The sequence below is a fragment of the Quercus lobata genome, chromosome 4, assembly GCF_001633185.2.
Source record: "Quercus lobata isolate SW786 chromosome 4, ValleyOak3.0 Primary Assembly, whole genome shotgun sequence".
Classification (NCBI taxonomy): Eukaryota; Viridiplantae; Streptophyta; class Magnoliopsida; order Fagales; family Fagaceae; genus Quercus; species Quercus lobata.
In genome coordinates this window covers 43,725,754-43,740,474 of record NC_044907.1, presented here as the reverse complement: position 1 = coordinate 43,740,474, position 14,721 = coordinate 43,725,754, and the positions used below count along the sequence as shown (strand labels likewise).

Here is a 14,721-nt window from a genome sequence, read left to right as displayed (position 1 = left end):
ATCTTTAAACTTCAATGTTTGATTTGAAACTTCTGGAATTAAAGAGTTTAGTTTAAAATTTTTAAAATTGTAAGATTTATTTTGACTCGTTACCACCTTAAATCATAGGATTGAAAATACAATTTATTAAAAATAAAACCAACCAAACTACCCAGACAGTTGGGACATGCATTTATTACCTGGCAGATCACACAAGCTTAGAAACTAGAATAACAATTACGAATATCTGAACATATTGTACATAAATAAACACTAAGGCCCCAACACATGAGAACAGACACACAAGGAGAGATGTGTAAGTGTTCAATCATTAATAAAAGTCTATACAAGTTGAAAGCAATTATCTAATGGCTATATTTCAAGCCTTGGAAAAATGTTACACTCCAACAAGCTCACCTCACTACACTGCTTTATGTCTTTTGTTGCAACATAATTAAATTTACAAAATTTTATAAATAAAATAAAGGAGTCAGCTACTATAAGACTACATTGGTTCCACTCCTTTCCTCACTTTTCGCTCACATCTCACAAAGCCAAAGTCGCTTGAAATGCTCTATTGTCAATCAACCTTAGTAGCCATAACCTGATAAAAACAAAACAGAAAACAAAGGCATGTAGTTTAGTTTAGTATCTATTGTCATCAAGCATATACGTGCAACTTGCAGGATGCTACGTGAATTGGTTACAAACATAAGAAGGAAAGGCAAAGAGCAACAATAAAGGTTACCCATTCAAAGCCAGCTAGGATTCCTATGGAAGTGAGGACGTTACAGCCATTGCTAAACAAGCTTTGCTCTATGACTAACCTGGTATGAAATTAATTTTTGTTTCCTGCACACAAAAGAATAGAATTATCTATAGGAGTGATGCAGTGTGCAAGACACATTGTTTTCCAAAAACATTTTCTAGAAAACAACTTATAGAAAATAAGTCTTATTTTTGTTAAGGTTTTCTGTTGACTAAAAATAGTTTTCCATTAACTAATTTTTTTTATGCTACCAAACATCGGAAAATCTAAAAATCTATTTTTATAAAAGGTTTTCCATCAATACAAACAGATAATAGTATTCATGAAATCAATAGGTCATAAATAATTTCTTACAAAATTTATCAAAATGCACCATGCATTCGGGGGGATATCAGCTAGTCAAAACAAAGATAGACACCATTAACTAGTTCTAATCTTTAACAAATAATATAAAATTATCTCTAAATTCATACAGGACTTTAGAAAAACTGGTGTTCAGATTACTTCCAGAATCCAGTAACAAAAAAAAAAAAAAAAAAAAAACCTCACTCCTCCAACTAACAAAAAAGTGCAGTTGTTTAATTCATTCTTCTGATTAGCTCATTGATGAAATTCTCCTGATTTCCAACATCGCCTCCCTCAACATAGTGGTTTCTCTTCTTCTTTAGGCCACCCAGGGGTGCCTTTAGCTTAAATGGCCACAGGAAGTTGTTTGCCTGCTTGAAGTGAGGTCCAACTGTCATTATCTCATGGATGAGATCTTCTGTGCAGATAATGCCGTATTTACCCAGAGCCTGTGAAAACATCATAGCATATAAGCAACAAGTTCAAGCAAGAACTTCCCTTTATAAAACAACAGTAGCTTGGAATTACAAACCTGTTCAACGATGGCGTTATCAATCAAAGCAGTTCTCTGTTGGTTCAACTTTCCATATCCTCTCTTATAGATAAGTTCCCTCACACTCTTCAAGTTGGGATATCTATAAACATGCATGTCTAGTTAGTGAGAGACGATGTAAATTTTGGACTACAGATGTTTATGTAAGGCAAATGACCAGAGGCAGAGATAAAAGTACGCACCCATAAGTCACATAAGGCTCAACCCTCTGGAGCATATTCACTGTGGCCTTGTTCACTTTCAAAAATACACCATTGAAGATCTGTTTTAGAGAAAATTAAAAAATAAAGACGAACGAAATTAGCAGTCTTGTTTATTTTATACGTTTAATCAACTAGGCATTTTGTTAAACGACATAGACAAAAATACATCAACCTAATACAACTTGAAGACATAACCATCATTATTAAATCAGCACTCAAGCAAACTAGGAAACAGTAATCACATTTGCCATGATTGGTAACACTGGTTAAATAATTTCACTAATTTCCCTAATCATTGAAATTCATCATTTCAGTCAAACATATTAATAGTGAAAGATCATCATATACTTCTGGTCCTAAATTACTGAAGATGTGTTACCACTAATACCAAACATGTTCCATTTGTATGTCCACAGCCACCATGTCCCAGCATTCATAATAAAAGAATCAGGCATAGTTCAGATTAGCTTATCATAACACTCACAACAAACAGTATTAGGCAGTTAAGAAGAAAGGATCAGAGAATAAGAAGAAAGAAAAGAAGAGCTAAACGACACAACAGATAAGCTACAAGTTTACTTAGATCAGTAGCTAAACGACATGTAATTTTAATTGTTAATTTAATTCAGATTGTATCACACGTGTGTTGTAACTAATCTTTACACGTGCTGTAGCTAATTCCTTTATATTTTGGTCAGTTAGTTAGGCTCTGCTTTGGGTGTTTAGGTTCAGAGGTGTATATAAGCATAGATTGTGTACAGGTTCATTTATTACATCAATTAGAGAAAGTTTCTCATCTTTTCTCTCAATTTCTTTCTCTGTGTTCATACATCTTTTCCTTTCCTTCGTCTCTATTTTGTTACATGGTATCAGAGCTCGAGCCTTCTTCAATGGCGTCGAATACTCAGGCTACTCAAATTGGTTCATCTTCCTCTTCTCAGCGAGAACTGACTCCGATGGAGGATCCACGAAGTCCATTTTTCTTGCATCATGGTGAAACACTAGGTGCGATTCTGGTTACTTAACCATTAACAGAGGATAACTATCCTATGTGGTCCAGAGCAATGAGAATGGCTTTGGATGCCAAAAGCAAACTTGGATTCGTTGATGGTACTGTTAATGCATCAATGGCTATCACACCATTAGAGAAGCAAGCCTGGTCCAAATGCAATTCAATGATCTCCTCTTGGATCTTGAATTCAGTTTCTCCTCACCTTACTGCTAGTGTGATTTACAGAGACATTGCATTCGAAGTGTGGAATACTCTCAAGAAACAATTCTCTCAAGCAAATGGACCAAGGATCTCTCAGCTTCAGAAACAAATCTCAACTATGATGCAAGGTTTTGCTACGGTAACGGGTTTCTTCACTGATCTTCAAGTTGCCTAGGATCAACTATTGAATTTCAGGCCTTCACCTTGTTGCTCATGTGGAAAGTGCACCTGTGGTGTGAATTATAAAATCACAACCTTCCAGCATCAAGATTCCCTCATGCAGTTCTTAAATGGCTTGAATGATTCTTATTCTCAAGTCAGAACACAAATACTAATGATGGAGCCTAGTCCTTCCATTGATAAGGCATTTTCTTTAGTGATTCAAGAGGAAAGACAAAGGTATTCAAGATTTACTATTGCTCCTTCGGTTGAATCAACTGCTCTTGCAGTCAAGAATCAAGGATTCAATCAAGGAATTTCATATCCAGGACATAACAAGAACACCAAAGGAATCAAAGCAAAAGGGAAGCCTGTGTGTAGTCATTGTGGAAAGCTTGGTCATGTTATGGAAAAATGCTAAAAATTGGTAGGATTTCCTCCAGGTTACAAGCAAAAAGGCAGAGTGGCTATGGCCAATCAAGTCTTGATTGAAGATGATCAAGGCAATTTTGGTAATCAACAGGTCAATTCCTTTCCTTTCACTTCAAAGCAGTATCAACAACTAATCTCAATGCTCAGCTCTCATCATGCATCCACATCTGGTGCTGCTAATGATGCATTACACTCAGCCAATTCTGCTCTTTCAGGTAATGTGTGTAACACTTGGTCAAATTTTGTTTCCTTAGATTTGCATCATTCAGTTTTTACTGTTAATCCTGTCAATAAAACTGCTTATGGTGCTGATGTATGGATCCTTGATACCGGAGACACAGACCACATAGTTCATTCCTTATCTTTGTTTACACATATCACTAGCTCCATTTCCACATTTGTTCAATTACCTAATGGTGAAAAGGTCACTGTTACACATATAGGTACAATTCAGGTTACTTCAACCTTGAAACTTGAAAATGTACTCTGTGTTCCCTCTTTCACTTTCAACCTGATTTCTGTCAGCCAATTAACCAAAAAACTTTCATGTTGCTTTGTTTTTCTATCAAATTTGTGCTTTATACAGGACCTTACTTGTTGGAAAACGATTGGAGTGGGTGAATTACATGACAATCTGTATTTGCTGCACACTGCATCATCTTGCAAATCTGTTTCAGAAGATTTTTCAATTCTTGAGTCTGTTTTTAAATCTTTTGTTAACTCTGTGTCTGATTCTATGTCAATTCCTAGTGTTACCAAGCCTTATCTTCGGCATATGAGGTTAGGGCATGCCTCTGATAATAAATTTCATGCTTTACACAGTTATATCTCTAATGTACAAACTTTTCATAGTAATAAAAATTGTGTTCTTTGTCCAATTGCAAAACAGAAAAGACTTCCATTTCCATCTTTTAATCATATTTCAAATAATGCTTTTGATTTGATCCATTGTGATGTTTAGGGACCATTTGCCAAGCTCACTCATTATGGTTTCAAATACTTTCTTACCATTGTGGATGATGCCACAAGATGCATTTGAGTTTATCTTATGAAATCAAAGGCTGACACTAGACCTTTGCTGATTTCATTCTATAACATGATAAATACACAATTTCATGCCAATATTAAGATCATTAGAACTGACAATGCCCTTGATTTTTTCTTAAAAGACTTTTATGCAAATAAGGGAATTATTCACCAACATTCATGTGTTGCCACTCCACAACAAAACTCAGTTGTGGAGAGGAAACACCAGTACATTTTAAGCATTGCAAGGGCATTGAAATTTCAATCTAATGTTCCTATTTCCTATTGGGGTGAATGTGTGTTGACTGCTGTCCATATCATCAATAGATTACCTTCCAAAATCCTGAACCAGAAAACTCCTTTTGAAAAACTTTATGGCAAACCTCCTACCTTTGCTTATTTAAAAGTTTTTGGTTGCCTTTGTTTTGCCTCCACTTTATCCCATAACAGATCAAAATTTGATCCTAGATCATCTCCTTGTGTTTTTCTTGGTTACCCATTTGGAGTTAAAGGTTACAAATTACTTGATTTAACTACCAAAAGGTCTTTTGTATCAAGGGATGTCCATTTTCTTGAGACTGTGTTTCCTTTCATTTCACCTTCCCATTCTTTTTCTCCTCACACAAATATTCCTTTATCTCACCTTTTCCCTTCAGTAGCTCAACCACCTGCCTCCTTATTTGATTTTCCCACCTCTAGTACTCCTACTTATGTCCCACAGGTTCCTATTTCTGATAATCTTTCCAATCATGATGTTCCTTCTAATCCCATTTCTCTTTTAGATAGTTTACCTACTGAGAGTTCAGTTTCAGCCTCTGCAGATTTGCTTGTTGCAAATTCTGCAGATTCTTCAACTTCTAATCCCTCTCAATCTATCCAACCTGTCATTCCTTCCACTCTTCGATCTTCTGTTCCCTTAAGAAAGTCTTCCCGGATATCTAAACCACCTGCATACTTATCTGACTTCAAATGCAGCACAGTTGTCAATGATTATCTCCCTTCTCTTTCTGCCAACAAGTTTGGAACACCCTTTCCCTTGTCTAATTACCTTACTTCCTCCAATTATGCACATTTCTGCTCTCTCATATCTGCCATCCCTGAACCTACATCTTACCATGAGGCAGTCAAAGATCATAATTGGCAGGATGCTATGGCATCTGAAATTGCTGCTTTGGAAGCAAATCAGACCTGGTCCATTACACCTTTACCTCTTCATAAAAGGGCCATTGGGTGTAAATGGGTCTATAGAGTTAAATATAATGCTGATGGCTCTTTGGACAGATACAAAGCTAGGCTTGTTGCCAAGGGTTTCACTCAACAAGCTGGTTTAGACTTCACTGTTACTTTTTCTCCTGTTGCTAAACTCACTACTGTCAAAACTTTGCTTGCAATTTCTGCTGTGAGAGGTTGGCATTTAGTTCAACTTGATGTGAACAATGCTTTTCTTAATGGTGATCTCCATGAAAAAGTATATATGCAATTACCTCAGGGATTTCACAGCAAGGGGGAGAACCTAGTTTGCAAGCTTAACAAATCTTTGTATGGTCTCAAGCAGGCATCAAGCCAGTGGTACTCCAAGTTCTCTACAACCATTTTAAAATATGGTTTCAAGCAATCAAAATCTGATTACTCCTTATTCACTAAGAAGTTTAATCAGACTTTCATAGCATTGCTTGTTTATGTTGATGACATTCTAATTGCAAGTAATGATGTTCAAGCAGTTGAAGATCTCAAAACTTCTTTGAATCATGAATTTAAGTTGAAAGATCTTGGTAATTTGAAATACTTTCTTGGTCTTGAGGTTGCTAGATCAGAAAAAGGAATTTCATTATGCCAAAGGAAGTATGCATTAGGGGTTCTTAAAGATGCTAGTATGACAGGTTGTAAACCCTGCAAAGTGCCAATGGAACAGAACTAAAAGCTAAGCAAGTATCAAGGAGATTTGTTGGCTGACCCTGGTTTTTATAGGAGATTAGTTGGAAGGCTGCTTTATCTGACCATAACAAGACTGGATATCACCTATTCAGTTCATAAACTAAGCCAATTCATGGCTAAGCCTAGAAAGCCACATCTTGATGCAGCCTACAAGGTATTGCAGTACATTAAAGGATGTCCTGGTTAAGGCATTCTCCTGTCATCAAAGTCAGATTTACATTTGAAGGCTTACACGGATGCAGATTGGGCCTCTTGTGTAGATACTAGAAGATCCACTACTGGATTTTGTGTGTTCTTAGGAGACTCATTGGTTTCATGGAAATCTAAGAAACAATCTATAGTTTCTAGATCCTCAGCTGAAGCTGAGTATAAGGCAATGCCCTTGACTGTTTGTGAAATGACTTGGCTGCTGGCTCTGTTGAAAGATTTGGAAGTTGATCATCCACAACCTAGCATGCTCTTATGTGATAATCAGGCAACAATTTATATTGGTGAGAACCCTATCTTCCATGAGCGTACAAAACACATAGAAGTAGACTATCATTTGGTTAGAGATAAGGTGCATGAAAAGGTGATTCATTTGTTCTTTACTCCTACACATACACAGCTAGCAGACCTGTTTACCAAGGCATTGTGCAGTCAACAACTGAAGTTCTTAATTTCCAAGATGAATATTAAACATACATAGTTCTGAGTCTCATCTTGAGGGGGAGTATCAGGCAGTTAAGAAGAAAGGATCAGAGAATAAGAAGAAAGAAAAGAAGAGCTAAACAACACAACAGATAAGCTACAAGTTTACTTAGACCAGTAGCTAAACGACATGTAGTTTTAATTATTAATTTAATTCAGATTGTATCACATGTGTGTTGTAACTAATCTCTACACGTGCTGTAACTAATTCCCTTATATTTTGGTCAGTTAGTTAGGCTCTGCTTTGGGTGTTTAGGTTCAGAGGTGTATATAAGCATAGATTGTGTATAGGTTCATTTATTACATTAATTAGAGAAAGTTTCTCATCTTTTCTCTCAATTTCTTTCTCTGTGTTCATACATCTTTTCCTTTCCTTCGTCTTTATTTTGTTACATAGGGCTTCAAGTTTCAAACTATTCAGCAGTAACCCTACTAGAAATAGTGTGTACTTAATGCTTATATAACGTTCTAAAAGGTCAAAATAAAAAAAGGTGCTTACACCCAAAAACCTTGACACTAGATGTTTAAGCTTTGCCTCAAAGATTTCTAGGCTATGACCCAAGAAGCTTAAACTTTAATAGCTTAAAAAACGAGTACTTTTAGAACCTGCCTTAGCCTTCAAAAGGATATATTTACCGTCATGACAACTACAATAACCAGATGCCATTTTATAGTACCATAACGGGTGAGTTTCATGTGATACCTGTCTCAAACGCAAGAGCTGCAAGATCTTTCTAGTCGTTGGGTGCATGGCATTGATACTGTAAGTTCCAAATTCCAAAAAATATAAGAACCTGGTGATCTACCATAAAGATTCATGTAACGGAATAATCAAAACAGGAAAACTTACGCACGAATGCGAATGATAAACAGGAGCTTCGCCTTCGGGTCAACATAAAACCCACCTTTCAACTTTGCCTCACGCTTCAACCTAATCAGCTCCTTCTCCTGAATAGCCCAAATAGATATAATCAATAATTAAGGAATCAAGACAGCTAACCATAAAATCAGGGCCGGGTATTGAAGTGGTTCAACTCTCCAGTGACCATATGTCGATATACTCACATCATAACCCACACCGCCAGAAAAAATCATTAATTGGCTAGAAAAGTTACTTACAAAGTTCATCTTTTGGAGGTTCATATGGAGGCAGGTTTTCAAGTTCTGCTTCAGCAGCAGCAAGATTCTCTTTAGCTTTAATGATTCTTTGTTGACAAGATTCTTCTTGCTTCCTCAGGTCTTCCATTTCTTTATAATTTTTCCTTGTACTTGCACCCCCTATAGAAAATGTAAATGAATGTTGAAGGCAACAGAAGAAATACAATTGTGTGACAAAATATTAAAGAGACCAAAAAACTGAAAGAAAGATAGGGAGCTGTAAGTATCAAAGGGCTTTCATTTGACATAAGTGCAGGAGGCAGACATAATCCTTATTTCTTGTTAGACTTCTTCAGCATCTGCGTCAACCCCTTTCTGAAAAGCAATCACATAGAAATACATGAGTTTACTATAAAAATGTAAACGTGACTGAAATAACTAATGCAATTGAGCAGAATTGTCCCATCCCTTTCTGCCAACTTTCAAAACTAACTATGCCATAGTTCAAAAGTTACAGCTGTTGTGGGTTTGCCAGTAACACCAAATACACCCTTCATCCAATGAGCTTATATCCACAGAGCGTTCCTTCATGATCTTATCATGGTAAATTTTGCTCCCAATCTTAGTAATTTGTTCCTCCACTTCTTCTAGTGTTTGGTCAACATTGAGCTGAAGTTCCCCTTTCCTGATGACAGTTATAAAAGCTCATTTTTGTCTGCACAAAATATGCTTTCACATGTTCAGTTTCCATCAATAATCCTTTAGTTCTTATTGTACTTATATTTACACAAACATAAAATATACACACAGAGAGAGAGTGAGAAACCTTGAAAGGCTCATTATCTGTTCTAAAACTAATGCCTGGAACATACTTCAACCAAACAGGAAACCCCCAAGACCAAAAATAAAAAAGTGAGTAAAGAACTGAATTTGAGAGCACAAACCCATCATCAAGAAAAAAGTAAATTTTTCATTACCCAAAATATTTCATGAAGATTCCAAAACACATAGGTATCTATAGCATCTAAACCACCATATTTGGCTTTCTGTATTAGACTTTCCCAGATCTGCATTGTATTTGTATCAACATTGTTCATTAAAAGAAGTGCCAGCAAAATTTCACATATCAACTACATTGTATTAGAGAGTGAAATTGGGAAAGTAAAGCAAACTCATATACTACCTGAGGGGTGCTTCTAGGGTAGTGTATAGAGCCAGAAAAGATAATTCTCCTCTGGCCATTAATGATAGGTGCCTTCCTATCATGACACTGCACTGTGTCAGCTGAAGACTCAAAAACAAAACCATAGAGAGTAAAAACCAGTTGGAAGCTGTGTTAGCTTCCATTACCTTCATGATTTAAGGAAGTTTGTGGCTTCCCAAGTTACTTACAAAGTTTTTTGGTCTCTTTAATATTTTGTCACACAATTCTATTTCTTCTGTTGCCTTCAACATTCATTTACATTTTCTATAGGGGGTGCAAGTACGAGGAAAAATTATAAAGAAATAGAAGACCTGAGGAAGCAAGAAGAATCTTGTCAACAAAGAATCATTAAAGCTAAAGAGAATCTTGCTGCTGCTGAAGCAGAACTTGAAAACTTGCCTACTTGTGAACCTCCAAAAGATGAACTTTGTAATTAACTTTTCTAGCCAATTATTGATTTTTTCTGGCGATGTGGGTTATGATGTGAGTACATCGACATATGGTCGCTGGAGAGTTAAACCACTTTCAATACCCGGCCCTGATTTTGTGGTTAACTGTCTTGATGTATCTTGAAAAAGTTATGGTCTCTCTTTTTTGCTATCATCAAATGTATTGGTGTACCTATCAAATTTAAAAAAATAGAAAATAAATAAAAAAAATGGATTGTATTGGTGCAAGTATAATCTACTAAAATTTTAATGAGTAAACTAACACTTTACTATTGTAAACACTTTGTACTTTTCTTATCAATAAAACCTTTTATTAGCTATCAAAAAAAATATATTAAGCATTACACATCTGGTGAACAAAAGATAAGTCATCATACTCAATGGGTTCCTTACGGTCACTTAAGGTTTTTGCAGCTTTATCCAACTTCTTCTTTGCATCCTTTTCATGCTCCTTAGCTTCCACATATTCAGCCTTCTTCATGTCATACTTCAGTCAAGGTAATTTCTTTCATGGACTCAACCTGCAGCATGACAGAAAAATCACATTTATTTACTTGAGCAGGTTGGGGCTTTTTTTTTTTTTTTTTTTGATAAGGCAGGTTGGGGCTTTTGATTCCACTGTTAAGTGAAACTGCAATAGTATCTTTAATAAAATAAATTCTATCGTTCTATGCATTGAATTTTATTTTAAAATTTTCATATTATAATTTTATATTGTAGTAGTATTTTTTTTATTATAAATTTCTACTAGAAAATAGCAATTTGGACATGAAAAACTTAAAGAAAAATAAGAGAGAGAGAGAGAGAGAGAGAGAAGAATAAAAATAATAATTTGATCTCAAATAACATCTCTAAATAATTTTTTGCTATTAATATAGATGAAAATCTCACAAATGAGCAAGAAATTTATCAAAAGAGTTAGAAGATAATGAAATTATACAATATAAAACATAGCACTGGAAACAATTGGAACAATGTTCAAACATGTAATATAATAATTCTTGATGATATAAAGATTAGATATTTTTTATAATGCATGTGTAGAATTTCACCACCAATATTTAATCTAACAATTAGATTATCTAAAAAAGAAGAAATTTTTCAAAATTACAATAGATAAAATCCTACTCAAAACCAAATACATCACAAAAAGATTAAGCGGATTACACACATTAACAACTGAAAAAATGATGTCAGCAAAATTTAAATACTAACACTTAAATAATAATTTTGTATGTAAAAAAGCATTAACAATGGATTTTAAATAAAAATATAGATATATAAATAAAAAATTGAATAAATATTATTTAATGGATATTTGAATATAAAATGGTCCTACTTAAAGTTGTTGCTTTTCAGATTATATCAACTCGGTCCTGTCATTAGGATCATGCAAAGCGCACTTCATTGTTCATAGTGTTACATTTCACCTATTGTGTTGATAACGATATACAAATTTGCCTTCATTTTAGCATTTATGCATCAATTCAAAGCATCAAGATTTGGGAAAAAATATGTATCATCTCCTAGTTATTTACAAATTAGCAGACATACCATTTAAAACAGAGCGCCGAAGCTCCACCTGATCAGGTTGAGACATGTTCATGACATTCATGCAGTTTCCATTGATTATATATGCTGCCTGTTTGTCAGAAATAAACTTTATTGTTGACAATCATTTTCTTGGTGTACATAACAATCAATTTCAAAAACATGTACATTTCCATTGATAGATTTTATTTTTAATAAGTTTGGCCTCAAGGAGAGGGGGGAAAGGGAGATTTGATTGAACTAGTGACATCCACTTCATGAGGCGTGATCCCGAATAGTGCTACCCTTTGGCATTTCCATTGACATGTTATTACAGCTTCCAATCATAATAGAAATATATATTAAAAAAATAAAGACAATTAACAAGAAATGAACAGCTGCATTCCATCAACAAAAATTTTAGCACCTCGGTTTCTGGGTTACAGAGTTATTGTTCAACACTCAGCATATTTTTCTCTGCAATAGCTAGGTTGTCAAGTAAACCTATTTCACTCTTTCCAATCATTTTTAATAGGGCCTAGGTCTTTGTATGAAAAGGTAGGGGGATTAGGGTGGGAATAATCATAAGATGCATTAGAACTGTAAGGACTGAGTTCTCAAATCTTGTAAAAGAAGATGCACTTGGTCGAAATCATTTCAGTTTCATTTCCAGACATTAATGAAAGGTCAACTTCTGGACCATACAACAAAAGCCTATGTAAAATATTCAAGCCAGACCATACACCAAAGCAACACATTGGATTTGGCTTGGTATCTTGTAATTTGTTATCTCAATAATTAAGAGCAATGAAAAGATTTTTACTGACCGTAAATCATCTTAGTTAATGCAGGATAAGCCTAATCCATGACTGCATGTGGTATTTCAAACAGCAGAACAAACTCAAGGGAAGTTAGAATAGGACAATGGGGAAGAAAATAAGCACCCAAACTAACCCAGGAAAAGATGCTACTCAATGAATATTGATATTGATAGGTGTTCTGCAAGACACCACCCCACCCCCGCCCCTATCCCCAGCGGGTGCCAAAGAAAAAGCCCAGTTAGAATTATTACAATCCAACAATTATTACATCAAAATTATTACAATCCAAGAAACTTTTCCAACAATTATAGACTGACCTCTTTCAAAGAATCAATAAAGCTCCATTTTACACTATCTTCACCTTCACACGGGACTAATATATTTGATGGGTATCCTCTAAAATGCACCTGAAGAAAGAAGACACTGTAAGGAATTAACCTGAAATCCCAACCTGTGAGAAACAAAAAAAATAGAGAAAGCACGCGTCAAAGAAAAAAAAATCATACGCACAAGACAGTATTTACGTGGTTCGGCAATTTGCCTACGTCTACGGAGTTGTAGAAATTTCACTATTATCTAAGCCTCAGTAAATCTCCCTTTAAAAATCACGCAATATTATTCGGGTCGAGTCGGGTTGTTGAACCGGATCAAACAAAACTAGGCTTCTCAAAGCTCAATAGATACAAAAATAGAAATTTCACATAAAAAATGCTGCATAGGGAGATGGATATATAAAAAAAATTAAAAATTAAAAAAAAAGAAAAAGAACCATGTTATTCCATCATCCGAAACATGCAGTCTTTCAAGAAATATTCCTTGACTTGTATAAGAAACATAATTAATAGATTTTCCGTTGCCATTATCATGTCAAATTCGTCTTGACATGGCAGTTTATATGGTCCAATTTCATCTACTTTAATAAATAAAGGAAACTGATGCATGTAACTTTATTTGTATCAACACATATTTGCATGGTTTTTCCTTAAAATCCTAAAATGAATTTCTCACTTCAAGGTTTTTCTTAAGGTTAAATTGTATAGGGGAAGTGAATGAGCCCCAATACCCAGTGCATGAGGCTCCCCAATTCTGTGGGGTCTGAGAGAGGCAATTGGCAGGAACTTGTCCCCATTTTTGAAGAGGGTGACTGAATCCCAGAATTTCAAATTGCATAAATATAGAAATATTTTGTTGTTCACAGAAATGGGGAAATCTGGTTCCATATTATATATAGGAAAGCAGCTTCTGAAATAACATTATGTGTCCCACTATATGAATTCACAACTATTTTTGGTTGTTTTGGACCGAAATTTGTTTCATAATTTACTTTTTCATTCTTAACCTACCAGGTATAATTCAATTTGAAATGACATAAAGCAAATTTAAACAATGACCAGTAAATCAAAGCAGTTACATAGAAATAAGCAATTGCTCAGACTTCAAAGACAAGTTCAGACTCTTTTTTGTCCTTAATGAGCCTTATCTCATATTTCAATGGCAATTCAAATTATGAAAATACCAAAGCCATCAACAAACCGTTAGATTCCAAGGTCTTTCTGGTTCAGCACATAGAAGGTCAAAAAGAACTCCTGTTGGTATATACCTACAAAATGGAGACAAATTCAATCAACAAAATTTTTAAACCTGCGAGACAATGAAAGAAAATACAACTTATATATAGGATCAAATAAGTATGGTACTAACACAAGATGCTAGTATCAGCTGTCTCGCATACATATAAGTATATGAAAATCGTGTCGATATATATAGTAAAAATACATATCTTCTGTATATAAGGCAGAGCATACATCTCTATTTTTCTTTTGTTCATTAAATTACACATTTTTCAGCATCTTTGTTCTTGTTTTTTTATTGATATACTCACATGCACCTGGTGGATCTCGAACTCTCGACTTCACCCTCCACCTTTCTACTAGAAGTTATAAGGTGAGGAGGTGGCTACATTAACACTAGTATATCATATCAAAAAGTTTTCAGATTCATTAGAAATACATAAATACAGACACCCCATTTGTTTTACAGCACATGAAAGCAATAAATGGTAGCAAGAACAAGGACTAGTAGCTGTTATAGTTAACCCATTTAACGGTTTTTAACCGTAATAATAACTTTCTGTACAATATTCAATGGTGAATATTAAAAATATCAACCAAAAAAATATTACAGTATTAGCTACCCAGTACTATATAATGTAAATGCTAATTTACACATGCCCAATTATTGTGAACCCACGACCTGAAGCTCCACCCATTTTGAGGAAAAGCCTTTTCAGTAAAAAAAGATTAGAAACCTATTGG

The 14,721-nt window shown here is 34.8% G+C and overlaps 1 protein-coding gene across 1 annotated transcript; it reads right to left on the bottom strand.

Annotated features, from left to right (window-relative positions):
* Window positions 1–1,047: 1,047 nt before the first annotated feature.
* On the bottom strand, window positions 1,048–8,447 carry LOC115984058 (60S ribosomal protein L7-2-like). The gene is made up of 6 exons (XM_031106937.1): window positions 8,424–8,447; window positions 8,155–8,252; window positions 8,008–8,065; window positions 1,829–1,908; window positions 1,626–1,728; window positions 1,048–1,542 (listed from the first exon to the last, which is right to left on the bottom strand). Exons 1-6 carry the CDS (start codon window positions 8,445–8,447, stop codon window positions 1,327–1,329), a joined length of 579 nt encoding a protein of 192 aa, XP_030962797.1. The 3' UTR covers window positions 1,048–1,326.
* Window positions 8,448–14,721: the final 6,274 nt, after the last annotated feature.

Coding starts and splice junctions, on each gene's coding strand:
- LOC115984058 (XM_031106937.1), bottom strand. CDS start 8,447: ATGAACCTCCAAAAGATGAACTTT. Junction 1,729..1,828: donor GAGCCTTATGTGACTTATGG/GTGCGTACTTTT, acceptor GCATGTTTATAG/ATATCCCAACTTGAAGAGTG. Junction 1,543..1,625: donor ATAACGCCATCGTTGAACAG/GTTTGTAATTCC, acceptor ATGTTTTCACAG/GCTCTGGGTAAATACGGCAT.